The sequence below is a fragment of the Zonotrichia leucophrys genome, chromosome 1A (genome assembly GCF_028769735.1).
Source record: "Zonotrichia leucophrys gambelii isolate GWCS_2022_RI chromosome 1A, RI_Zleu_2.0, whole genome shotgun sequence".
Taxonomy (NCBI): Eukaryota; Metazoa; Chordata; class Aves; order Passeriformes; family Passerellidae; genus Zonotrichia; species Zonotrichia leucophrys.
This window is the reverse complement of record NC_088170.1, coordinates 72,744,199-72,771,817: the sequence shown is the minus strand read 5'-3', so window position 1 is coordinate 72,771,817 and position 27,619 is coordinate 72,744,199. Positions and strand designations below refer to the sequence as shown.

The 27,619-nt window shown below is 61.8% G+C and overlaps 1 protein-coding gene across 1 annotated transcript in view; it reads right to left on the bottom strand.

Annotated features, from left to right (window-relative positions):
• The window catches only part of SND1 (staphylococcal nuclease and tudor domain containing 1), an 80,755-nt gene that overhangs the window by 27,238 nt on the left and 25,898 nt on the right, over window positions 1-27,619 (bottom strand). Inside the window, exons 11-12 of the mRNA XM_064703148.1 lie at window positions 9,463-9,552; window positions 1,765-1,865 (exon numbers count right to left, since the gene is read on the bottom strand). Coding sequence (XP_064559218.1) covers window positions 1,765-1,865; window positions 9,463-9,552 — 191 coding nt within the window. The remainder of the gene's footprint in view (window positions 1-1,764; window positions 1,866-9,462; window positions 9,553-27,619) is intronic.

Here is a 27,619-nt window from a genome sequence, read left to right as displayed (position 1 = left end):
CCAGCATGGATCGGGATCAGGATCAGGATCAGGATCAGGATCAGGATCAGGATCAGGGGTGTCAAACCCATCCCACCCCCCAAACTCCAAATCATCCCAAACTGCAGCACCCAGCCCCGTTGCCCCCATGGAAGAGATCCCCCACTCCTGCCAGGAACTGCACCTGGAATTACAGCACAGGGTGCTCCTGAAATGTGGGATTAGGGATTTCTAGGAGCTTTTTTTTTTTTTCTGAGGATGATGCAGGATTCTGTGGGATGCTACAGAATGGTGCAGGATGCTGTGGAGAGCTGTGGGATGCTCTGGGATCCTATGGGATGCTCTGGGATGCTGTGGAATGCCCCAGCATTCCTAAGGCAGGGATCAGGCCCAAAACTTGGAGGAGATGGAAGGGAGAAGTGGAATGGAGGGATCCTGGGGTCCAGGGAGTGAGGCAAGCAGGGACAGACAGGGATGCAGGCAGGGAAATGGGCAGGATGCAGGCAGGAATAGGGGCTGGGAGATGAGCAGGGATCCAGCAGGGATCCAGCAGGAGAAGCTGGCTTTGTGCTCCAGCCCCCAGCCCCAGTGCCTGAGCTGGGATTGGGGCTGCAGCTCCTGCCCTGGCTCCCGCCCCGGCGCCGCCGTGCCCGGAATCCCAAGCAGGCTCAGCCCAGCCCAGATGCCGGGCGGACACTCCAGAGGACAAGCCAGGCTTTATTCCCTGCTCCATCCCAGCCTGGCAAAGGCCTCGGGACACAGACCCTGCTCTGTTCCACCCCCGGCATCCCGGGATGCAGCACCGGGAATGGCACGGGCACTGTGGAATATCCTGGGATACAGCACAGGGAATGGCAGGGTGGAATATCCCGGGATGCAGCACTGGGAATGGCACTGTGGAACATCCCAGGAATGGCACAGGCACTGCGGAACATCCCGGGATACAGCACCAGGAATGGCCCTGTGGAACATCCCGGGATGCCGCCCTGGGAATGGCACTGTGGAACATCCCGGGATGTGGTACCAGAAATGGCACAGGCCATTTCACCGTGGAACATGCTGGGAATGCAGGAACACTGGGATTGGGGAGCAGGAGCAGGCAGCTCTCCCAGGTCTTGCAGGGAAGGGAAGGAAGGGAAGCGCAGCTCTCGCAGCCCCTGGATCAGGGAGGGAAAGGCAGCGCTGCAGCGCTTTGGGCGCTTTCCAAAATAGCTGCTACCGGGAAAAAAAACTGGGAAAGCAACCAAGGGCCTATGACAAATCCTCCCTACGCAGCTCCCGGAGCCGCTGCCAGCCCGAGGCTCGGCCTATCCACAGGGATGTGCTGGGGGCCTGGCCTATCCACAGGGATGTGCCAGAGGCTCGGCCTATCCACAGGGATGTGCCAGAGGCACCGGCACCCCGTGCCCTGAGGGGGAAAAATCACAAATTCTGGCTGAGAGCAAGCTGCTCTGGAACATGCCCCACTCCTGAACCTTCTCATGGAGAACAAAAATCGGGGAGGGGAAGGACAAGCACCCCGGGATACACAGCAGGGATTGCTCCTCCGAAGCCACCCCTGAGGCAGCCAGATGGGGGGAACCTGATCCTGATATCCCCCAAAACTGATGCAGCTGTAGGGGGGCAGGTATGGGGGGTCCAGACAGCAGCACCCCAATGTACCCCACAGGATCACAGAGCTGGGATGCCGGGAATGGGGGCTGATCCCAGGCCAGCCTGCAGCCCCCCAGAGCCCTGGCAGGGTGGGCAGGGCAGGAGGGCAGGGCAGGGGGAGGGAGCACTCACATCCCGCCGATGGAGACGGTGGCACAGGTGCGCTCCGAGAAGGCCGGCACGGTGTCGGTGGCGCTGCTGGCGGGGCGGATGTAATCCACGGAAACGTTCACCTGGAACGGGGAATGGCTGAGGGCTGGCACTGCCGGGCCCCTCAGTCAGCGCCCAGATCAGCCAGACAGGCCCTCGTCCTCATCCTCATCTGCATCCTCATCCTCTCCATGCCCAAATCGCTGGGTTCAGCCAGCCAGGCCCTCATCCTCATCCTCATCCCCATCCTCCCCCTACCCACATTCCCACTGCCAGTCTCCAGCCCCTCTCCTTCTCCATGCCCAGGGAACGGAGCCGTTCCCCAGCAGCTCTGGCACCACCAGAGCTTGCAGGCACAATAAACCAGGAGCTTCCAGGCAGGACAAGATCCCAGCTGGGATCCCAGCACCTGCCAGGTGTCCCCAGAGCTCCGTGGGGATCCCAAGGTGTGGTGGCCCCAGCAGTTCCCGGTTTATGGACACGATATTCCCACTGGGACAGGGGGACAGGAGTGGCACTTCACACTCCACCAGGGCTGTTCCCCAGAACCAGGGTCTCCAGGAGGGATGGGAAGGGCTGGGGCAGGGCAGGGAGCACCTCAAGCCTGGAATCCCACGGTGCCCCCATGGCTCTGACACAGCAGGGAGGGATTGGAACAATGCTGGCACCCTCTGGGATCCACACAGGGACCGGGAACACTTCAGGGGCAGATCCTGCTGAATGCATCACCTCCCACTGCACCAGGGTTGGAGTGCACTGGGACGTGCAGGGATCAGGGAATCCTGGGATGGTTTGGGTGGGAAGGGACCCCAGAGCCCCTGCAGTGCCACCCTGCCATGGCAGGGACACCTCCCACTGTGCCAGGCTGCTCCAGCCCCAGTGCCCAGCCTGGCCTTGGGCACTGCAGGGATCAGGGGCAGCCCCAGCTGCTCTGGCAATGCCAGCCCAGGCAGGAATTGCTCATTGCCAAGATGCCACCCATGGCTGCCCTCTGGCAGTGGGAGCCATTCCCTGGGTGCTGTCCCTGCAGGCCTTGTCCCCAGTCCCCCTGCAGCTCTCCTGGAGCCCCTGCAGGCCCTGGAAGGTTCCCCTGGAACCCTCCCTCCTCCAGGCATCATCCCCCAGCAGTTCCCAGCACCACATCCCACATCTGCAGGTGCCATTTCCATGAAAATCCACCCAATTCCACCCCTCTGCTTCCCCAGGGAAGCTCCATCCTTGATGCTTTCCTGGTATCAGCTGGAACACCCCGAGGCTCTGGGGTAGAGGGGGTGGCACTGGGGTGACAGGGGGGCGATGTGGGGATCTTTGGGGACACCCCAGTGCTGCTGCCCTGGGGCTGGACCTGGCCCCTGTGGACTTTTCCCGTTCCCGTTTCTGTTCCTGTTGCTGTCCCCGTTCCGCATGGCCGGAGCCGCGCTGAGCCAAAGGCAGCCAGACAGGCGAGGCAGGAGCATCCCTGAGCCCCTCCAAAGCCTCGGCTCATCCCGAAAATCACTCATTAAACCCACATCAAAATGCAAACAGGGCCGGAGCGTCTGGCAGGGCGCCGGAGCCGCGGCTTTTCCGTGCGGAGAGGGGGCTCCGGCAGGAAAGAGCCAATTAAGGGGAGCGGTTACAGCGATTCCTCGCAGCAAAGCTCCCGTCGGAACCACTGGAGGGGAAAAAGAGACGCCGATTACTCCGAGAGGCAGGTTGGGAATTCAGCTGCTCCAGGGCTTTTGAGATGTCTGGCTCAGGAGCGGCTGGCGTGGGAAACACCTGGCTGGGGATGCGGCACCGGCAACGGGGAGAGGCGGCGGCAGCGGAGCAGCCGGGGGGAACGGGGGATCCCAGGCTCGGGGAGGAGCCACGGGAGACTGGGATGGTGGGATCATGGGATCATGGGATCGTGGGATCATGGGATGGGATCCAGGGGATGGGGTCCAGGAGATGGGGTGGGACAGAATGGGATGGGATCCAGGAGATGGGGTGGGATGAAATGGGATGGGATCCATGGGATGGGATAAAGGGATGGGATGGGACGGGACAGGATAGGACAGGATGGGATGGGATCCATGGGATGGGATGGGATGGGATCCATGGGATAGGATAAATGGGATGGGATCCATGGGATGGGAAGGGAGGGGATGGGATAATGGGATGGGATGGGATGGGATGGGATGGGATAATGGGATGAGATGGGATAATGGGATGGGATGGGACGGGACAGAATGGGACGGGACAGGATAGGACAGGATGGGATGGGATGGGATCCATGGGATGGGATAAATGGGATGGGATCCATGGGATGGGAAGGGGCCACCCCTCAACAGGAAAGCCCTCTATTGTGTCCTGCTGTATCCCGCTGTATCAGATGTGCCCAGGGGCAGGAAGGCTCCACAGAGGGATCTGGACAGGTCGGATCCGAGGGACGAGGACAGCAGGATGAGGTTCCACAAGGCCAAGTGGAGCCCTGGCACAGGGTGTGGCTGCCCCTGGATCCCTGGAAGTGCTCCAGTCCAGGCTGGATGGGGCTTGGAGCCACTCGGGATAGGGGAAGGTGTCCCTGCCATGGCAGGGCTGGAACTGTTCCATGATCCCATGAAGCTCCCCCTTGGATCACACCAGCCCCACGGAACACTCCAGACACAGAAAGCTGGGAAAGGCCCTGGGGGTGCTGCTCAGCTGCAGGGACAACGCCCGGGATCATCTGAGGGCAGGCTGGGGTCCCTGTGACACCAGACGTGGCACCGGCACCCCACAGCCCACACACCGGGGACAGCGGGCAAAGCATTCCCGGGATCCAAGGGCGACGTGCCCGTGCAGGGGCGGGAAGGGCTGGGGGCGCAGGGACCCCCGGCACCCCCGGGCTCCGCTCCCCCCGGAGCAGCCGGAGCCGCGCCTGGGCGGCTCTCCAAGGTCAGCTGCAGTCAGGGTGGATTAAATCACTCCGGCAGCTCCGCTCCCGGGAGCGCATCCAGCCCGGAACGGCGGCACCGCGCGGGCTGCGAGCGGCCACCGCCGCCAATGTCACCCATGGGACCTGGAATCCGTGGGGACCCTGCACCCATGGGGACCTGACACCCATGGGGATCCTGCACCCATGGGGACCTGACACCCATGGGGACCTGCATCCATGGAGATACTGCACCCATGGGGACCTGGCACCCATGGGGATCCTGAACCCATGGGGACCTGACACCCATGGGGATCCTGCACCCATGGGGATCTGGAACCCATGGGGACCTGGAATCCGTGGGGACCTGCACCCATGGGGATCTGGAGCCCACAGGGATCCTGCACCCATGGGACCTGGAATCCGTGGGGACCTGGAATCCGTGGGGACCCTGCACCCATGGGGACCTGACACCCATGGGGACCTGGAATCCGTGGGGACCCTGCACCCATGGGGACCTGACACCCATGGGGACCTGGCACCCACAGGGACCCAACACCCACAGCGACCCGGAACTCACAGGGACCCTGCACCCATGAGGACCCTGCACCCACAGGGACCTGGAACCCACGGGGATGTGGCACCCATGGGGACCTGAAATCCACAGGGACCCTGCACACAGAGGGACCTGGCACCCCACGGGGACATTGCACCCCATGGGGACCCTGCACCCTGGCACTCACTGCCCGGGCTCAGCAGCACAGAGCTGGGGGTGCCATGACATGGGGGAACAGGACGGGGTCCCCAGGATGTGGCCCCTGGCCTTGTCCCCAGCAAGGCTGTTCCCAACACGCTGCCCTCAGGACGGGGTTCCTGCCCCACTGTCCCCAGCACCAGGGTCCCAACGAGGTTGTCCCCAGGGTGTGGCCCTGCCACCCTGTCCCCAGCAGGTCCCAAGGTGGGGGAGGCACCCCCGTGGTCCTGTCCCAGTTCCAGCCCCAGTCAGGCCTGCGGGGACACAATGGGACATTCCAGGCACACTCCCTGCTCCAGCCTCAGGACCCCAGGCAGCGGGGACATGTCCCCATCCCGGGGGACATCCCGGGGGCTGCCTGAAGAGGGGACAGGGGGGCTCATCCCGCCGGGAAGGGCCGGGAGCAGCCCCACCTTTGGGATGGGGAGGGCGGGGTGGGCGCCGGTGCCGTTCCCTGCTATTCCCGCATCCCACGGGGGGCTCCGGGGGGCCGCGGGGACACGGGGGGGGCCCGGGGGGGACAGATGGGGGGTGGGTGGCAGCCCAGACCTGCCGGGCTAAAAATACGCGGCCCGCCCGCGGATCTCCCGGCCCGGCGGCGTCACCCGCTCCCGGGAATATTTTTACTTCGCCGGCAGCTCGTGCCGGGTGGAAGGGCCGGGGGGCTGGGAAGGGGCTGCCGGGGGGCTCGGGGGGTGCGTGCCCCCCGTGTCCCCCCCGTGCCGCAGGGAGGAGGCTCCCGGAGACCTGGCGGGGCCAGGGATGGGAGCGGGAATGTGCGGGGTGATCCCGGCGGGATGGGGGGATCCCATTGTCCCCAGCCCCGCGGGGCAGATCCAGGGAAGCGTTTTCCCTCTGGAGCAGCGGTTTCCCTGCCGAGGGCCGGCTCATCGCAGCCCCCAACCCACGCATCCTGCTGCGGGCTGCGGGATTTCCTGGGAATGGCGAGCGGAGCGGGCTGCGCTTCCCTAACGCCCTCCACCCCTCCATCCTCCCGTCATCCCTGCTGGAAAAGGCCGGGATGTGCAGCGAGGATGCTCCACAGCAGCCGCGGGAGCGCCTCCGGCACCGCCGGCAGCGGATCCAGCAGGACCCGGCTCCCTCCTCCCTCCCGCTGCAGCGGCCGCCGGAGGGGCCGCGGAGACCCCCGGGGCAGGATTGACCTTGGAGCGGGCTAAGCACGGCACTGCCGGGCTGGGAGGCGATGGGCGCAGGGAGAGGAGAGGCGCCCGGATTTGGGATGCTCACAGCGGCAATAATCCCGCTCGCCCCTGCCCCTCCCGTGCCGGGGCCAGCCCAGCCCACTGCAGCAGCCGCGCGTTCATTCCGAGCGCAATCCGGGCGGGAAAATGCGCTCCCCAACAGCTCTCCCGGCTCGGCTCCCTCCCCGGCAGCCAAATCCTCCCCGGCAGCCAAATCCTGCCCAGCTCCACACGTGGAAGCGGCGGCTGACGCAGCCGGCCCCGTGACGCTCCGGAGCTGGCACAGCCGCCCCGGCTCCGGCGCATTCCCGGGAACAGCACCCGGATCCCGGCTCGGGAACAGCACCCGGATCCCGGCTGGGCACGGCGCAGCTCCCCAGGGGATGGGTCCCCATTGTCCCCAGCCCCGGCTGCATCAAGAACTGGGATCTTCCCAAAATCTCCCCCGGCATCGCTGCTGTGCCGAGCTCTCCCAGAGCTCCCCTGAGACGCAGGAAAAATTGCCCGACATTCCAAAAATCCTCCAGTGTGCCAAAGCCTTCCCTCTCCCCGGCACCGGGATGGTGTTCCCAGGGAGAAGGCTTTCCCTGGTCAAACCCATCCCTGTTTTATCCCAGCCCGGGTCCCCAGCAGTGCTGGCACTGGGACTGCTGCTGGTGTAACCCCAAAAGGAGAATCTCTGGAAGCACCTGCGGGGACCAGGCAGGTGAATGCCCTGGAAAACCACCGGGAAACCACTCAGGGCTCTGGAGATGGGCAGCATTCCCAGCTGGGATCAGCCTTCCCAAAAGGGATGTGGTGGGAATGATGGGACACAGAGATGGGACACAGGGATGGGACACAGAGATGGGACAGGATGGGACACAGGGATGGGACACAGGGATGGGACAGGATGGAACACAGGGATGGGACACAGGGATGGGACAGGATGGAACACAGGGATGGGACACAGGGATGGGACAGGATGGGACACAGGGATGGGACACAGGGATGGACACCGGATGGGACAGGTGGAACACAGGACAGGCACAGGGATGGGACAGGATGGGGCACAGGAATGGGACACAGGGACGGGGTCCTGGGACACCCCAGGGAGCCCCTCCTTTCATCCCCCCGGAGCAGCTGGCAAGGACGGGGCGGCACCGCCTCCGTGCCCAGGGAATTTCCACCCCGGAGCTCTCCCTTGCTGGCTCCGTCCATGCGAGCGATTAATCCCAGAGTTAATTAGGGAAGAGCCGCGATCCATCTCCCGCGCCCGGCGCAATTATCCGGAGCGGCTCCGCGGCGCAGCAGCGCGATCGATGGGCGGAGGAGCCGGCCCTTCCGACACGCTCCACGGATTTATTCCACAAATCCATAGCGGCCTGGGCAGCCGGCGCCGGCCCCGGTTCATCCCGCGCCGCCGGGCAAATTCCAGCGGCTGGGAAGGACACGGCAGAGCCGGGAGAGGCTCCGGCACAGGAGCCAAAATCCCCAAATCCAGCCCTTATGTGCCATGACAATCCCAGCCTGGAAAACTCCCGCTGCCCAGGAATGAGAGGGCGAGAGGGAAAATGCATTGCCTTCCATCCCTTCCCAGGGAGCAGGGAATTCAGAGGTGGATTCTCGCATCCCAGCTCCTCTCCCAACAGGAGCTGGAGGAAAAGGAGCTGTGGCAGCCACAACAGGATGGATCCTTCCTCATCCTCCCTCGGTGCTTTCTCCAGAGGGAATAATTTTGGAAAGCAATGTCAGGGCTGACCCAGTGCTCCAGCAGGATGGGATGGGATGGGATGGGATGGGATGGGATGGGATGGGATGGGATGGATGGGATAGGGATGGGATGGGATGAGGATGGGATGGGATGGGATGGTGGTGGTGGGGTGTGGGGTGGGATGGGGGTGGGGGTGGGGTGGGGTGGGGTTGGGATGGGTGTGGGGTGGGGGATGGGGTGGGATGGGGTGGGGTGGATGTGTCCATGAGGAGCCTCCCAAGGCACAGGGAAAGGATCCATAAGGATGGGCCCCAGAGTGATGGGGATGGACGGAGCTCCCAATGCAGGCCAGGAACCAGGGCAGGCTGAGCTCCCTGAATTCCAGAACTCCTTGGAATCCCATAGCTCCTTGGAACAGCCAGGCACCCAGGGCAGGTTGAGCTTCCCTAATCCCAAAACACCCTAAAATCCCAAGGTCACCCTCCAAAGGCACCCAGTGCCAGAGCCAATTCCAATCCCTGATCCAACACAGGGCACAGCAACGGCGGATGGCAGAAAACTGGCACCAGTAACCCGGAATGGCTCAAACTGGGACCACACTGAGGTGCCAGAACCCCATTCCAGACCCAGTGCTCCCATCACAAATCCTGCCAACACTCCCACATTTTTTCCAACTCCAGAAAGCACCAGATTTCCCATTAAAAAAATCTCCCAAGCTGCTCTTTTTCCCTTTCCCTATTTTTTCGGACTGCCCGGGCAGGCTCCGAGCTGGAAAGATCCAATTAGGCACCGGAGCAGCCCCGACGAGCAGCAACGGCCGCGCCATGAAGGGAATTGATTTTATTTGACTGTTTTATGAGCATTGGAAAATTGCATCCGGAGCGTTCGCTCCGCTGGTTAACACATTCCTCATTCCCGGAATTGCCCTGAACCAGCCTCAGAAAACAGCCAGGGAAACAAAGGGAGAAGCCAGGCGGAATTCCCGGGAAATGGGGAGGGCAACGCCTCGAGGGGCTCTCCAGGCTGGGGGGCATCCCCCAATTTCCCAGCACCGGCATCAGACTCATGCCCTGCTTCACTCCCTCCTCCTCACTGCCCCATCCCTCGTCCCCTCATCCTCAGCCCCACCCCAGCCTCGTCCCTCCCTCCGTACCTTCTTCCCGATGAGCTTCTTGCGCAGGAATTCCCGGGCCTCAAACATGTAGGGAATGTCGTAGAGGGGCCTCAGCTTCCTGTTCTTGTCCTGTCGAGAGAGGGGACTCAGGTCAGGGCATTCCCAAATCTGCCCCAGGGCCCCCCCCAGTTCCACATCCCAGTTCAGGCTCTGCTGAACCCCAAGGGAACCCCGGGATAATCCCAACATCCCCCAGGAGGAGGTGCCGGCAGCCTCTGGTGCCAGGTTGGACATTCCTGAGTGACAGATCCAGGAGGGAACAGGATGATGGAATTTGGGGTGGGGGTGAGCAGGGTGACCCCCCTGGGGTGTCCAGGCCCTGTCCAGGGGCATCTCCTGGAGTCACATCCCTGCAAAGGCTGAGCAAAAAGGGGAGACTCCCAAAGGAAACGGGGATTCAACCCAACGCAATCCAACACGACCAAAACATGACCCAAAGTGACCCAGTGTGACCCAACATGACCCAAAGAGACCCAATACAACCCAGTGTAACTCAATGTGACCCAACATGAAGTGACCCAAAGTGACTCAAAGTCACCCAACACAACCCAAAGTAGCCCAACATGACCCAACAGAAACCAACAAAATCCAACCCAATCCAACCCAACCCAGACTCTGCTCTGCTCGCCACCCAGTGCCATGGGCATGGCCCCCTCACGCCTCCCTGAGCTGGGGAGGAAATCCTGGAAAAGGGGGAGATCAGGCCAAAGCAGCCAGAAACGGAGGAGCAGAGTCAGAGAGAGCAGGAGAGGGCGGACACGGGCGGCGGCACTCGGCTCCTCCCTAATGAGCGAGGCTTTGGCAGAGTTTATTGTCCTTGACGCTGCTCATTCCCAGACTGCTCCTTGGAGACATTCCCTCCTCTGCCTGCATCGACCGGGGATGGGAATGGGATGGATCCAGAGAGGGGATCCCCAGGAACCCACAGCCAGTGCTGGGGATGGGAACGGGATGGATCCAGAGAGGGGATCCCTGGGAACCCACAGCCAGTGCTGGGGATGGATCCAGAGAGGGGATCCCCGGGAACCCACAGCCAGTGCTGGGGATGGGAACGGGATGGATCCAGAGAGGGGATCCCCAGGAATGCACAGCCAGTGCTGGGGATGGGAACGGGATGGATCCAGAGAGGGGATCCCCAGGAACCCACAGCCAGTGCTGGGGATGGGAATGGGATGGATCCTGTGAGGGGATCCCCAGGAACACAGCCATGTGAGGGGATCCCAGGAATGCACAGCCAGTGCTGGGGATGGGAATGGGATGGATCCAGAGAGGGGATCCCCAGGAACCCACAGCCAGTGCTGGGGATGGGAACGGGATGGATCCAGAGAGGGGATCCCCAGGAACTTTGGCACCTCCTGCCCCACAGCAGGTCCCAAAGCAGACTCCAGGTGCTGCTCCAGGCCCTGGAGCTGTGGGAGCTCAGAACAAGCACAGAGGAGCTACTGTGGCACCACCAGCCCCTCTCTCTCTGCCCCTTCCCAGGGGAGCACAGCTCCCCCTTTCCAAACTTACACCCCCTGCCCACAGGCTCCTGGAGCATTCCCAGTCCCCAAATCCTCGGGCTGACCCCAGACCCTTCCATCAGTGGGATGTGATGGATCCGGGCCCTGAGATGCTCCCGCCCTCCCCAAGGTCACGGCGGAGCTCCGACACCGAGCGCGGCTCCGCGCGGCAAAGCCCTGTGCAAACACTAATTAATCCTCACTAACGAACTCCAAATTTATGGCTTAGTTAAGTGTCTGTCTGGCACAGGCTGTTAAATCCCTAATCCCATCCCAGAGCGCGGGAAGCGGGACGGCAAAGCCCTGGGTGGCCCCGGCACCTCCCGGCAGTGCTGGGGGCTCAGGGGCCGGCAGGGAATTCCTGAGGGAGCCTTGGGGGCGGGATCTGAGCCCTCCCCAAAGCTCCTCAGGGTCTGCAGCCACTGGGACCACCCCAAAAACAGACCACCCCAAAAAGGGACCACCCCAAAAAGGGACCACCCCAAAAAGGCATCATCCCTAAAAGGGACCACCCCAAAAAGGGACCACCCCAAAAAGGGACCACCCCAAAAAGGGACCACCCCAAAAACAGACCACCCCAAAAACAGACCACCCCAAAAAGGGACCACCCCAAAAAGGGACCACCCCAAAAACAGACCACCCCAAAAACAGACCACCCCAAAAACAGACCACCCCAAAAAGGGACCACCCCAAAAAGGCATCATCCCTAAAAGGGACCACCCCAAAAAGGGACCACCCCAAAAACAGACCACCCCAAAAACAGACCACCCCAAAAAGGCATCATCCCTAAAAGGGACCACCCCAAAAAGGAGCCACCCCAAGAAGGGATCACCCCTAAGAGGAGTCATCCAAAAAGGGACCATCCCAAAAAAAAAGGAGTCACCCCAAGAAGGGGTGACCCCACAAAGGGGGTCACCAGCACAGGCGCCCCAGTGCTGTGCCGGCACCCACGGCTGCACCATTCCAGGCCCGGATGTGCTGGTGCTGACCCAGCCCTCCCATCCTGCTGCTGCTGCTGCTGCTGCAAAATGCCAATTCCCTCTGGGAATCCTCCCCGCACGGGCTGGCAGTGCCAGGAGCAGGATAATGGGCACGTTTAAGTGCCCAGCCCTGCTGCCCCCTGTCAGCCCCATTAAACGTGGCTCTGTTGTCCCACAGCAGTGACACTCCCGGCGCAGGGAAAGCAGCAGCTGACGGCTCTGGGAAACCGTTCAAGACCTCGGACGCTCAGCGGAGCTTTTGCAAATAAACACGAAAAATCAATGGAACAGCGGGAAGTTAACGGAATCCCACAGCCGGCAAACTCCGGCAATTTCCGACACGGACAAGGATTGTGTTGGGTCTAACCCATTTTCCGAGGCTGGAGCTGGATCCCAACAATGAATCACCTCGTGAGCTGTGGCTGGACAGGGCTTGGGACAGCACAAGTGTCCCTGCCCGTGGTGGGACTGGATGGGCTCTGAGGTCCCCTCCAACCCAACCCAACTCCTCCCAACCCATCCTGGGATCCCACGATTCCATGACATGCCAGTCCCGGCCCTCCTCGGCTGCTGGAGAGAGTCATCAGCCACTGAGAAGTTAATTAAGCCCAGGGATCTGAGGCTCCCTTAATTAAAGGTGAGCAGCGAGAATGTCGCTCCATTAGCGACGGAGCCGGAGCTGCATCTTCAGGGAGCTGCCGGAGGAGGGGGGCACCTGCTCCCTTATCCCTCCTGGAACACGGAGAATTCAATCCCAAACCTGATGGGAATGCTCTGGTTTATCCCAGGCTGGGGAAGCCGGCAAGAAAGCGACTTTTTGGTTCCAGTGAGGGACGGAGCAGCTCCAGAGGGGGATGAGAGACCCCTGAAAACAACTCCCCATGGCCCAGAACAGCCAACAGGTGACAGAATTCCAGCTCTCCTCTCCAATTACACAGGGCAGGGCCTAATTAAGGTTACTTCCAGGGAAGCAGCAGCCCGTATCCACTGCCAGAATTCCTGGGGGACACTGACCATGGAGTGCTGCCATTCCCAGCTGCCGGGGGTCCTGCTCCCAGCCCCAGCCCCTTCCCAAGGGCACAGGGTGGGTGGGGGTGATGATGGATGCAGGCACAGCTGGAGCAGCTGGAAATGCTCCAAGAGCCGGGGTGGCAGCTCCAGCTCCACATTCCAGGGCTCCCCAGGGACTCTGCAGCCCCTGAGGGATCCCAGGGCGGGGGGAACCTGCTCCATTCCCCTTGTGGGAGAAAGATTCCACCTGGAGTAAGAGAGGCTCCTGGGAATCCATGGAGTTGCAGGCTCCTGAAGCAGGGAAGGGGCCATGGCTCATCAGCGGTGTCACGCCACGCTTCACCCTCGGCTGAACCCGCCTGGGATGTGCCAGGTGGGGAATCCATCCCCGAGACCCATCCCAGAGGCCTGACAGGGAACAGGCAGCGTCTGGAACACGCATCCCACTGATCCAGGGGTGCTCAGAGCAGAGGGAATGGCCTGATCCCCCTGGGATGAGCCAGAGCTCCCAGCTCCCCATGCAAAGATTTTGGGGTTTTCTCCCAGAATTCCGGATGCCAACACCCAAGGGGGGTGCCCAGCAGCGCCGAGGGGACCCAGAGCCTGGTGGCACCGTGGGATGGCAGGTGGGGAGAGCCCCCCCCGTCCCTGCCAGCGCAATTAGGGAAGCTCATTATTTGTAAAGTAATTAGCAGAGCTAATCAACTCCCAGCGCCAGGGCGGAATGAGCGGGAGGAGAGCGGGAGCTGCCAGCTGGAAACGCCAGCGCTGGGAGGGGACCCGGGGACACTGCGGCCCCCAGGGCGGGGCAGAGCCGAGCACTGGGCAACGATCCCACCCGGAGCACGAGAGGCCCCGGGGAGCTCCTGCTCCCGAAGCAGGGAAGGGGTGATGGCCCACCAGGGTGTCACGCCACGCTTCACCCACGGCTGAGCCCGCCTGGGATGTGCCGGGTGGGGAATCCATCCCGGAGATCCATCCCGGGGCCGGCAGGGCGGGGACACAACAGCAGGAGTGCTCAGGAATTGCTGCTCCAGGAAAGCTCCGCTCTGCCCAGGCCCAGCGCCGCTCCCACGGCTCCCTCCCAGCATCCCTGAGCCCAGCTGGGCTGGCAGCGACACCGGGAGCTGCAAGGGACAGTCCTGAGGACGGCAGGGATGTGACACGCATGGGGATGGAGATGAGCAGCTCCCAGTGACATCCCGGTGACATTCACAGGCAGCCCCAGGCAGTGCCTGCTCAAGGAGCGACGCCTCAAGTGGGCACTTGGCCTCTCCAGCCTCTCCAGCCTCTCCTGCTCCTGCTCCCTCCTTGTCCCCACTCGCAGCCAGCGCCGCAGTCCCCGAGAGCCACTCGAGTGGCAGGAGCTGGGCAGTGCTGGAGCCTCTGATGGCACTGGGGGACACAGGGCACAGCCAGGGGCTGGCAGTAAAAGGGCAGCACAGCTGGAGAACCGTGGGATAACTGAGGCTGGAAAAGCCTCTGAGCCCATCGAGTCCAACCATCCCCAGCACTGACAAGGCCGCCACTGACCTGTCCCCAAGTGCCACATCCACACGGCCTTGAAATCCCTCCAGGGATGGGGACCCCACCCCTGTGCCAGGGCTGGGCAGCCCTTTCCAGGAGGAATTTCCCCAAAATCCACCCTGAGGCTCCCCTGGCCCAGCCTGGGGCTGTTTCCTCTCTGGGGACTGTCCTGGGGCTGTGACTCCAGTGCCGACCATCCCCGCTCCCAAACACAACCAGAGCCGCCCCAATCCTCCCCAGCAACCCCACAGCATCAACATTCCAGCTGGGAGACCCCAAACAGGGGTACAGGGCTGCAAACAGAGGGGACAGGACCCCAAAGTGGGATACAGGACCCCAAAGGGGGGTACAGAACCCCAAATGGAGGGAGCATGACCCCATGGCCAGGACAAAGTTGGGGTGAGGACAGTGACCCCGAGAGCCTGGAGCAGGACAGCCCCGGCTCCAGTGGGATTGGTGCTCCCGTGCCAGGCTCTGCTCCCTGCCCGCTCCAGGACACGCTGTGCATGCCCATCCTCATCATCCCGGGCAGGGATGAAGGGCCGGGGAGGCTGGGCTGCGCCGGGAGCTGCAGCAGGAACGCCGCAGGACAAATGGGAACGGCGGGGAGCGATGGAAGCGACGGCACGGAAATAACCGGGGCTGCTTCAGCACAACGCACAACTATAAATAATAAAGTTATAAATTATAGAATCTGGGAATCAGGGATTGAGCTGGGTGCGAAGGGACCTCACAGCCCCTTCAGCGCCATCTCTGATGTGGGCAGAGACACCTCCCACTGTCCCAGCCTGGAGAGGAGAGGGATCCAGGGAGAGCTGAGAGCCCCTGGCAGGGCCTGCAGGGGGACTGGGGACAAGGCCTGCAGGGACAGCACCCAGGGAATGGCTCCCACTGCCAGAGGGCAGCCATGGGTGGCATCTTGGCAATGAGCAATTCCTGCCTGGGCTGGCATTGCCAGAGCAGCTGGGGCTGCCCCTGATCCCTGCAGTGCCCAAGGCCAGGCTGGGCACTGGGGCTGGAGCAGCCTGGCACAGTGGGAGCTGTCCCTGCCATGGCAGGGTGGCACTGCAGGGGCTCCGGGGTCCCTGCCCACCCACCCCATTCCAGGATTTTATGATTCCAACATTCCTGCCTGAAGAAGAACTGGGGAAGGATCCCGCAGTTTGGGCTGGGGTGCTGACAGGAGCTCCCCAAGGGGCTTTAACCCCACTGGCAGCTCCGTGCCAGCCCCAGCCTGGCCCCAAACCCCTCTGTGGGGGCAGCAGGGTGGGCAGGGCCCTCCCTTTGCAGGGAATTACTGGGGAACATTGAGCATGGCACTGCCCCTCCCGGGGGATTCATCATCCAGCAGCGCTTGGCTCCGTGCCCCTCTCCGGGGCTGATGAGGAAATTGAGCCATCCCAAAATATCCTCTCCTTCCACAGATCACTCGTGCTTTTCCCTCCCTCATTTCCCCACGGCAGCGCTGGAATTTGGTGTTAAACCAGCCCGAGCTGCCCGGGAGCTCCGGAAGAGCTGCTCCCTCCCAGGGAGGCTGAGATCCCTGCGAGAGCTGTGCCAGCAGCAGCATCCCTGCTCCAGGCACCCAGGATCTCCTGGATAAACAGGAGACACGGCTCTGCTGCTGCAGGGCGCCTGTCCCAGCCACTGGAATTCGTCCACCCTCAGGAACAAACTGCCCACAAAAAGGTGGAAATCACAGAGCTGGATTTATGCTCAATACCCTTTGGCTGCTGGAATGCAGATCCTCAGCAGCAGCACCTGCAGCTGGGGCACGGCATTCCAGGCATCCCAAACCGGGCCCTTGGAATTGGGGGAGGCATCCTGGACACCCCAAAGTGGGCACCTGGAACAGGGCACTGCATCCCAGACTGAGTACCTGGAATTGGGGTGCTGTATTCCAGACACCCCAAACTGGGCACCTGGAATTGAGGGGTGCATCCCAGACACCCCAAACTGGAAACCTGGAATTTAGGGGTGCATCCTAGACACCCCAAATTTGGCACCTGGGACAGAGCACTGCACCCCAGACATCCCATCCTGGGCACCTGGAACTGGGCACTGCATCCCAGACACCCCAAACTTGGCACCTGGGACAGAGCACTGCATCCCAGGGCACCTGGAATTAGAGTGCTGCATTCCAAGCATCCCAAACTGTGCCCTGGAACTGGGGCAATACATCCTGGACACTCCAAACTGGGCACCTGGAACAGGGCACTGCATCCCAGACACCCCAAACTGGGCACCTGGAACTGGGCACTGCATCCCAGACACCCCAAACTGGGCACCTGGAACTGGGCACTGCATCCTGGACACCCCAAATTTGGCACCTGGGACAGAGCACTGCATCCCAGGGCACCTGGAATTAGGGTGCTGCATTCCAAGCATCCCAAACTGTGCCCTGGAACTGGGGCAATACATCCTGGACACCCCAAAGTGGGCACCTGGAACAGGGTGCTGCATTCCAGACACCCCAAACTGGGCACCTGGAACAGGGCACTGCATCCCAGACTGAGTACCTGGAATTGGGGTGCTGCATCCCAGACACCCCAAACTGGGCACCTGGAATTGAGGGGTGCTGCATTCCAGACACCCCAAATTTGGCACCTGGGACAGAGCACTGCATCCCAGACATCCCATCCTGGGCACCAGGAATTGGGGTGCTGCATTCCAAGCATCTCAAACCAGGTACCTGGAATTGGGGGATGCATCCCCACCCCTGCCACGGTGGGAGATGCTGGTTCCCGGCTGCCCCCGGCCCAGAATCCGGCTGGAGCAGCCTCGGGATGTGCCTTTGCAGGCACCAAGGGGATGTGGCTCTGAGGGCCACGTGGATTTGGGAATCCAGCAGGGTTTTGGCTGCTCCGCTCCCACAGAGAGGGAAAACGGGGTCAGCGTTGCTGGAACAGGGATGATCCCGACCCAGGGTCTGGCTGTGGGACACTGTGACACCGGCAGATGCCTCTGCTTCCCAAAACCATCACCGAGGGGACGGCAACGGGGACAGGGACGAGGACAGAGGCAGCAGCTGCTGCCAGGCACGGCCATTTCAGGGCTCCGGGAAGAGCCTCCACACTGTCCCCGTTGTTATCCCGTGTCTCAGAGGATAACTGCAGCCCCTGAGGGATGCACAGCGGGGCTGTCCCCTCCAGCCCTGCCTGCCCTGGATCTGGGGTCGCGTGGGAGGGGACTGGCCTCACTCCCGGCCCCTTTTGTCCCTGCTCAATCCTCCTCCCACAGGGCCCCGCGGGCACCGGGACCCTGAGCAGGGTCAGGCCAGCGCTGGGGAGTGCTGGAACGCGGGAGCAGCCCAGAGCCCAGCCCAGAGCCGGAGCTGCACCGAGCGCTCCAAGCCCACCCGCACGTGACGGAGGGAAGGAGGAAAAGCAGCTGGAGAAAAGTAGGACAGCAGGGCCGGGAGCGAGGGAAGAGCTTGGAAGGATGGAGCTGCCTCCCCTCTGCAGGGCCTGGGACAGAGGACAGCCCGAGCTGTCACTGTCAGTGTCATTGTCACCGTCACTGTCACCCACGCAGCACACTCTGAGACCTCCTCGCCAAACCCAGGGGGCTGCGCTTTGCCGGCGGGTCCGGGGAAAAGGCAGCACGGATCTGTCAGCCACGGCACAAGCACAGGCTGATCCCTGGCACAGGCTGATCCCTGGCACAGGCAGGATGGATCCATCACTCACAGCACAGAGAGGATGGATCCATTATCCCTGGCACAGGCAGGATAGATCCATTATCCATGGCACAGGCAGGATGGATCTGTCAGCCATGGCACAGGCACGATCCCTGGCACAGGCAGGATGGATCCATTATCCCTGGCACAGACAAGATCCCTGGCACAGGCAGGATGGATCCATTATCCCTGGCACAGACAGGATGGATCCATTATCCATGACACAGACAGGATTCCTGGCACAGGCAGGATGGATCTGTCAGCCACGGCACAGGCAGGATCCCTGGCACAGACAGGATGGATCCATTATCCATGGCACAGGCAGGATCCCTGGCACAGGCAGGATGGATCCATTATCCCTGGCACAGACAGGATCCCTGGCACAGGTAGGATGGATCCATCACTCACAGCACAGGCAGGATGGATCTGTCAGCCATGGCACAGGCAGGATCCCTGGCACAGGCAGGATGGATCCATCACTCACAGCACAGGCAGGATGGATCTGTCAGCCATGGCACAGGCAGGATCCCTGGCACAGGCAGGATAGATCCATCACTCACAGCACAGGCAGGATTGATCCATTATCCCTGGCACACACAGGACCCACGGCCCAGCCCCAGTCCCTGGCACAGCCCAGGTCACCTCCAGCACAGCCACGGTGACACTGGGGCCGTGCCAGGCCACGCCATCCCTGTGCCAGCAGGGCCCACCTCCTCCTCACCACCAAGCCCTGCAGATCCAGGGCAGCTCCTCCATGGAAATCCCTTTCCAAGGGTCCCCACGGCTTTGCTCCTTGCACTGGGAATTTTGGGCAGTTCTGAGGCGCTGCCAGTGTCACCAAGAATGGCCGGTGCCACCAGAGCTCAGGAACTCGAGCTGGGGGGGGAAGGGACAGGGGGGGCTGCAGGCGCCCCCCAGTGAGGGACGTTCCCAATCCATCCCCCCTCCATCCCATCCACCCCTCACATCTCCAAACGTCTGGCACTGAATGCAGCCGGTGCTAATGGAGGGGGAATATTCATGATTCCCGGCTCCGGGAGCGGCGCCGGCAGAGGTGCAGCAATGGGGGTGTTCCACTGCTCCCACGGCTCCAACCCCCCAGTGCTGGGGAGGCTCCCGCTCCTGAGCACAGAGGGATGGGGGCCCTGGGATACACACAGAGCCCTGGCCCCGCTGGGACCCCCTGGGACCACCCTGAGCCAGGAATTGGGGGTGGGATGTGAGCCTGGGCCAGGCCTTTGGGCTGGAGCTTCCCTGTCCTGTCCCGTGCGGATGGAGCTGCTGCTGTCCCCTCCCTGCCCCACTGGGTGATGGCACCGTGTGGCCCAGCTCTGTCCCCAGGGTCCCCTCGGGCTGGCGACCGGGCAGGATCCGGGGCAATGCCGGAGCTGTGCCTGCTTCCCACCCGGAGCCGGGAGATGGGAAGGGAGCCAGTGCAGAGGCTCATCCCACGCTAAAATCAGGGATCGATTCCCGAGGCACAAGGGCCGGAGCATTAATTGCAGAGCTCAGCTCTGTGCCAGGACCGAGGCGCTGCTCCAATTCAGTGCAATTTCCCATGCGCTGAGGAATTCCAGCAGCTCCCGAGGAGCTCAGAAGGTCAAAGCTCCTCTCTCCCAGCAGCGTTTTCACGCTCATCCAGCCGAGCGGCAAACAGCCGGGGCTGGGCACGGACCAAGCCTCTGGAGCGGCTCCCGGAGCGCGCCAGGCTGGAGCAGCATCCCCGGGAATGCGAGCTGGCAGGTGCCTGGATCTCCCTCCAAGCATCGGTGTCACAACACCAGGCAGGAATTACAACAGAGGAATTGCAGCACTTAGCGGGGAGCGGCTGGGGAAGGATCTCGCTGGCTCTCCGGGGATTATTCCTGCCACGCGGCACATCCCGGGCTCGGCGGCAGCAGATGGGCCGAGCGCGGCCTGCTCGGAGCAGCGCGGCCCCGGGGCCTCCCGGAGCTGCTGCCTCATGCAAAAGCTGCTCCGTAATTGCTGGCAAGCTCCTGCCCCGCTGCCCGGCCGGCCGGCTGCTCCAGCACCAGCCCGGCTCCTGCTGCCGCTGCTGCCGCTCCAGCGCTCCGGGCTCCTGCCTGCTCCCGTTGCGCTGCCGAGCTGCTGCTCTCTGAGCCATGAGCAATTTCCTGGGATGCCAGCAGCTGTAATCCATACAGGAACCCAACTGTGCCAGCTCGCAAATGAATCCGACCCCGAGCAGGCCGTGTACCTGGCGCTGGCAGCTCCCCTGGGAGCCGGCTCCGCACATTTGGACATTTGCAGGGAAAACGCTCCCGAGGCAAACAAAGCGCAGCCCTCCCCCGGACCCCCCCAGCCGGAATTCAACACCCTGCGCTGCCGGGAGCCGCCGTGCCGCAATCCAGAGGCGCGGGTTAAACACCGAAGGGCTGCCTTTCCAGCAGGAATGACTTTGGGAGCGGCAGGAGGCTCGGCAGCCGCAGATGCAAGCAAATCAGTTTTTCCCGGCGCAGCACTTGCTGCCCGGAGGGCACATTCCAGGTTCCCAGAACATGCTGACTGCACTCGTCTTCTCCCTGGAAGCGACTGCAGCTCCCATTAAATATTGATCCGGGAACTCCGGTGCCCCCGCGCCTCCTCTCCCCGGCTCTGCCAATATTTAGAATCCATTAAAGTCGCGTGCGGAGCACTCGGAGCCGCGGCGGCTCCGCACCGGCCACGCCGGCAAATCAGTTCGGTTACACAAGCCTGGATGAGCTGCCATGATCCCTGTAGCTGTAATTTAGCGGGAGCGGGCCCGGATGAGTTCATGGCTTTGTTCCTCGTTAATCTTTCATGCTCGTTGAGTGCGGAGCAATTTGTGTAGTACAAACCCTGCGCCACAAATCGCAGCCGCGACCTGCTCCGCGTGCATCCCGCCCGGCATTCCCAGTGGGGCCGCGGCCCTGGATTCAACCCTGCATCCCGGGAATGGCTCTGGGACTGTCCTCATGGCACCCACAGGGACAGGGAATGGCTCTGGGACTGTCCTCATGGCACCCACAGGGACAGGGAACAGTTCCTAGGACTGTCCTCATGGCACCCACAGGGACAGGGAACGGCTCTGGGATTGTCCTCGTGGTACCCACAGGGACAGGGAATGGCACTGTGACTGTCCTTATGGCACCCACATGGACAGGGAACAGCTCCTGGGACTGTCCTCAAGGCACCCACAGGGACAGGGAATGGCTCTGGGACTGTCCCCATGGCACCCACAGGGACAGGGAATGGCTCTGGGACTGTCCTCATGGCACCCACAGGGACAGGGAACAGCTCCTAGGACTGTTCTCGTGGCACCCACAGGGACAGGGAATGGCTCTGGACTGTCCCCATGGCACCCACAGGGACAGGGAATGGCTCTGGACTGTCCCCAAGGCACCCACAGGGACAGGGAATGGCTCTGAGACTGTCCTCATGGCATCCACAGGGACAGGGAATGGCTCTGGGACTGTCCTCGAGGCACCCACAGGGACAGGGAATGGCTCTGGGACTGTCCCCATGGCACCCACAGGGACAGGGAACAGCTCCCAGGACTGTCCTCATGGCACCCACAGGGACAGGGAATGGCTCTGAGACTGTCCTCATGGCATCCACAGGGACAGGGAATGGCTCTGGGACTGTCCTCATGGCACCCACAGGGACAGGGAACAGCTCCTGGGACTGTCCTCATGGCACCCACAGGGACAGGGATTCATGCCTGGGAACAGCTCTGGGACTGTCCTCGTGGTACCCACAGGGACAGGGAATGGCTCTGGGACTGTCCCCATGGCACCCACATGGAGAGGGAACGGCTCCCAGGACTGTCCTCAAGGCACCCACAGGGACAGGGAACAGCTCCTGGGACTGTCCTTAAGGCACCCACAGGGACAGGGAATGGCACTGGGACTGTCCTCATGGCACCCACAGGGACAGGGAACGGCTCTGGGACTGTCCTCAAGGCACCCACAGGGACAGGGAATGGCTCTGGGACTGTCCTCATGGCACCCACAGGGACAGGGAATGGCACTGGGACTGTCCCCATGGCACCCACAGGGACAGGGAATGGCTCTGGGACTGTCCTCATGGCACCCACAGGGACAGGGAATGGCTCTGGGACTGTCCTCATGGCACCCACATGGACAGGGAACGGCTCTGGGACTGTCCCCATGGCACCCACAGGGACAGGGAATGGCTCTGGGACTGTCCTCATGGCACCCACAGGGACAGGGAACAGCTCTGGGACTGTCCCCATGGCACCCACAGGGACAGGGAATGGCACTGGGACTGTCCTCATGGCACCCACAGGGACAGGGAACGGCTCTGGGACTGTCCTCAAGGCATCCACAGGGACAAGGACAACAAGGCGGGGACATGGGGGCGCTCAGCTGAGCTGGGGATCCCCAGCTCCTCCAGGCTCGTTACCAGAAGGATCACGGAATGCTGTGGGTGGGAAGGGGTCTAAGGGACCCTGCAGTGCCACCCCTCCCACTGTGCCAGGCGCTCCATCCCCAGTGCCCAGCCTGTTCCTGTGGCACCCACAGCCTCGGCACTGCAGCCCCAGGGCTTTGTGCCGGCGCCTCCCTCCCTGCAGAGGGTTTGGCAGAGCCCACCCAGCCATTCCCGCCTGGCAATCGCTGCCTGTGCCAGCCCCTCCTCCCAGCCCTCGCCTGGCAGGGCTGTGGCATCGCCCGCGCTCCCGAGGGTGCCAGCGCAGCCCCTGCAGGCCCAGGAACGTTCCCAGCTCCCGGCAAGGCGCTGCCAAGCCGTGCAGCCGCCCTCTTCCCCAAATCCAGCTGGCTGCTCCCTGGAAAAGCTCCCGGCGGACACCTGCAGACCATCTGTCGAGCGGCACCCACCGAGCGGGACCGGCCCCAGGCTCTCCATGGGCATCCAGGGTGGCGCAGAGCCGGGAGCAGCAGCTCTTTTCCAGGGATGCAGCAGCTGGCATTGCTAAAAATGGGTGGGATGGGATCTCTCCCAGCTCCTTTCCCAGTCCTCCCGCAGGGTTATAAATCCAACTGGAACGGCCTCAAAAGCCGAGCTCCGGGGGCTGGGCCGGGCTGCCCTTGGCCCCAAGGTCATTCCCTGCCCTTCCTGCCTCCAGCAGGGCTGGCAGAGCTCCAGGCAGGTCGCTGGTGCAGAGCTCTTCCAACCCCACAGAAATATCCCAGGAGCCAGCCAGGCACAGGGAAAGGAGCAGAGGGCTTTGACGGGTGTGGGTAAAATACTCCCTGACATCTGCTGGAATGTGGCAGGGTGAGCAGCCACATCCACCACCCCTCCCAAGGGAATGAGGGACACGAAAATCCTGAATCCAGGAGTCAAACCCTGGTACCTCTGAGAGCAACTGGAACCCCGGAGCCCTGGAGTCACTGGGATCTGCAGGACACAGAGTGCCCCAAGAGCCAGACACAGCCATGGGAATCCCACGTGGCACCACCCCCAGGAGCACCCTGGAACATCCCACATTCCAGCTGGGATGCTGATCCCTGGTGGTCAGGATCCCACGGGAGCAGGGCCTGGATGATCCAGCAGCTCCCTGCCTTTGGAATCACAGCAGAAAGCCAAGAAACCTGCATGCAGCTCCTCCGAGAGCTGGGAAAAAAAATATCCAATCCCAAATCCATCTGTTCTCCCTCTTTCTGAAGCCATTTCCAGCTTTCCTGTGCTGCCAGCTTTTCCCTGCCGGGGTGGCGGCAGCTCTGGGAGGCTCCCATTGCTCCAGAGCAGGCAGAGCACCAGGATCCCCCATCCCAAATCCTGGCCAGAGGGGCCTGGGGTCCCTGCCCAGCACTGGTGTGGGGCAGAGGGACAGGAACGAGCTGCCATCCAGGGGAAACACGGAAAACCAGAGAGCCTCAGCTCTGCATCCCTGGGAAAGACGTCTGGAAGTGTCCCAGTGCCATTCTGACAATCCCTGGAGAAACCCCACGCCGGCAGTGCCAGCCTGATCTCGGCTGGGCAGGTGGGACCAGGGACTCCTGCAGCAGCCGGGAAAGGAGCTGGGATATCTCTGCTCCCAAAAGCTCCCAAAAGCTCCCAAAAGCTCCCAAAGCCCGGAGCAGCCTCCAGGTCCCTGCTCCAGCCGGGGGCACTGCCCCAGCTGCAGCCCCCCGGCTCCCAGCCCACCCCCAGCAGCCCGCCTGCTCCCTGCTCCTCCCGTTGAATCAGGATCCATGTGCTCGGCTCCCCCTCCTCCGGAGAATTCCCAATTAAGAGATCAATTTAGATAAATTGGGGAATGGAGCAGATTTTGTGCTGCAACTGCCGCAATCCAGAAAATTCCGCCGGAGCGGCTGACGGGGCCTGGAGCGTGGCTGTCCAAGGGAACGAGCTGGAGACTGGAAAACGGAATGGAAATATCCCAAATATCCAAATATCCTCTGGGAACCGTGGTGGCACCGACACCCAGGGGAGCTCTGAGGCAGAACCACCACAGCTGGATCCAGCAGGTCTGAGCCCTCATTGCCCTTCATGGGAACTGGCTCTTCCTCCATCCCATGGAACTGCCAGACACGGCTCAGCTCCGCCTCTGGATGGATCCACGGCCAGCAAAGTGCTCCAGGGAACAGCATGGATCCATCCCCAAAACGGATGGATCCCAAACCCCACCACAGGGTTCAGCTGCACCTCAGGAAGGGCTTCCCTGCATCCACAGGCACCTGGAGCATCCCAGGGACTGGAGCACCCTGTGTTCACAGCCCAGACGGGGGCTGCATCCCAGGGAGGGGTTACAGCCATCCCAGGGAGATTCCAGCCTTCCCAGAGAGGTTCCAGCCACATCAGAGAGAGGTTCCAGACATCCCAGGGAGAGTCCAACCATCCCAGGGAGACGTTCCAGCCATCTCAGGGAGACATTCCAAACTTTCCAGAGAGAGATTCCAGTTATCCCAGTGAGTTTCCACCCATCCCAGTGAGTTTCCGGCCATTCCAGTGAGATTTTCCAGCCATCCCAGTGAGTTTCCAGCCATTCCAGTGAGTTTCCAGCCATTCCAGTAAGGGTTTCCAGCCCTTCTAATGAGTCTTTCCAGCCATCCCAGTGAGTTTCCAGCCATTCCAGTGAGTTTCCAGCCATTCCAGTAAGGGTTTCCAGCCATCCTAGTGAGTTTCCAGCCATTCCAGTGAGTTTCCAGCCATTACAGTAAGGGTTTCCAGCCCTTCTAATGAGTCTTTCCAGCCATCCCAGTGAGTTTCCAGCCATCCCAGTGAGTTTCCAGCCATTCCAGTGAGATTTTCCAGCCATCCCAGTGAGTTTCCAGCCATTCCAGTAAGGGTTTCCAGCCATTCCAGTAAGGGTTTCCAGCCCTTCCAGTGAGTCTTTCCAGCCATCCCAGTGAGTTTCCAGCCATCCCAGTGAGTTTCCAGCCATTCCAGTGAGATTTTCCAGCCATCCCAGTGAGATTTTCCAGCCATCCCAGTGAGTTTCCAGCCATTCCAGTAACGGTTTCCAGCCATTCCAGTAAGGGTTTCCAGCCATTCCAGTGAGTTTCCAGCCATTCCAGTGAGTTTCCAGCCATTCCAGTAAGGGTTTCCAGCCCTTCCAGTGAGTCTTTCCAGCCATCCCAGTGATTTTCCAGCCATCCCAGTGAGTTTCCAGCTATCTTGACGAAGACTCCACCCATCCAGGTGAGGTTTTCCAGCTGTTCCCCCACCCCACAGCACCTGGAGCAGCAGGAGATCCATCTCCACCCCGACCCGTGACGTTCCCAGACAGAGCCGAGCGCTGGGGACGCTCCCGGCCGTCGCTGCCGGGATCCATCCAGCGCTGGGAGATGAAAGGCTGGAGATGAAAGGCTGCAGGATCCCATCACACTCCGCTTTCCGTCTGTCACTTCCCATCTCCTCCAGCCGGAGCCGTGGGAGCAGCAATTAGCGCTCGGCGGGTCGGGATGGGATTCCCGACGGAGCTGCGATATCCCGGGGCTCCTGCTCCGGCACGGAGGAGAGGCTGGGAGAGCCCTCAAAGGGGGGAAAAGCCTTCCAGGGGAGCCTGCAATCAGCCCTGAACTGTGTGTTATACATTTTATATTTTATATTAAATAAAGGCATGTATGTTCCTAGAATTTACATGGATGCCAGCATCGCTGAGGCTGGGAAAGCCCTCCAAGGTCACCGAGTCCAAGCTGTGCCCAATTCCCACCTTGTCCCCAGCCCAGAGCCCTGAGTGCCACATCCAGGAATTCCTTGGACACCTCCAGGGATGGAGACTCCAATTTCCCCTGCCAAGGCCTGATCCCCCTTTCTATGGGGAAATTCCTGCTGATTCCACCCTGAGGCTGTTCCCTCTCCACTGTCCCTGTCCCTGGGAGCACAGCCCAAACCCCTCCACTGGTGCATTTTCAATAAATGCTCAGATGTTATAAATACTCCCATGGACTTGCTGTAAATCCTGACACATTCCACGGAGAGATGTCCATGCTGATATCTGATCCATAAACAGATGTGTCCACACTCCCTGAGCTCCAGATCCACCTCTGGAATGGCAGCTGGGATGGGGGTCCCCACCCTGAGCCCCAGCGAGGGTGGGTTTGGTCCCTTGCGGAATTCTTGGATGTTTTTTCCATAATTTTAACTGCTGGTGTGGAAGGGAGGAGCAAACCCATCATTAATTGCACTGCCAGGTAATTAATGACAGCGCCAGGGACGGAAACATGACAGAGCCACGGAAGGATGAAACCCAGGGAGAAATAATTGGATTTAACAGGAGCATCCCAGGCCAGAGGGACCTTGGGGAGACCCCGGTGGGGCAGAACTGGGACCAGCACAGGACACAAAACCTCCCAGTCTGGATGCCCTGGGCAGGGCTGACACAGACACAGAACCTGGACCAGCCCGAGGAAGAGGAAGCAGAGGAGGCAGAAGGAAGCAGCTCTTCCTCTGAGGACTGGAAATCCCACACTTCCTGCCCCCACAAACCCTGGATGTGCTCTAAAGGCACAGCTGATCCCAAATGCAAATCCCAATCCATGGGAACAGCCCGTTACGGACACAGAGCAGCCACAGGGCTGCAATCTAGGGACCTCGGGGTGCTGGGAGGTGACACTGGGGTGCCAGGATATGACCTCAGGGTGCTGGATGTGACCTCAGGATGCCAGGGATGCACAGGGACACCCCAGAGCAGGGCACAGACCCCACCCTGCAGGGATTCAGGAGGAGCCCCGCGGTTCCGGGGCTGATCCCGGAGGATTCTCAGCGGATCCATCCAGTGGCACAGCGGGCGCTGCCTCTCTGCAGTCTCCTTGGAGACTGTGGCTGCTCCCGAGGCAATCCCACTGCTCCCACTATGCTCCCCAGCCCCGCCAGCCCATGCCAGAGGAGCAGCAGGAAGAGGCAGTCTGGGAAGGCATCCATAACTCCGCGTGGCCAGAGCAAGGCGGCGCGCAGGGAGGCAGGAATTTCCAAATTCCCGTTCCCACAGCAACGCGGGGTCACCTCGGGAGCCGTCGCCCACC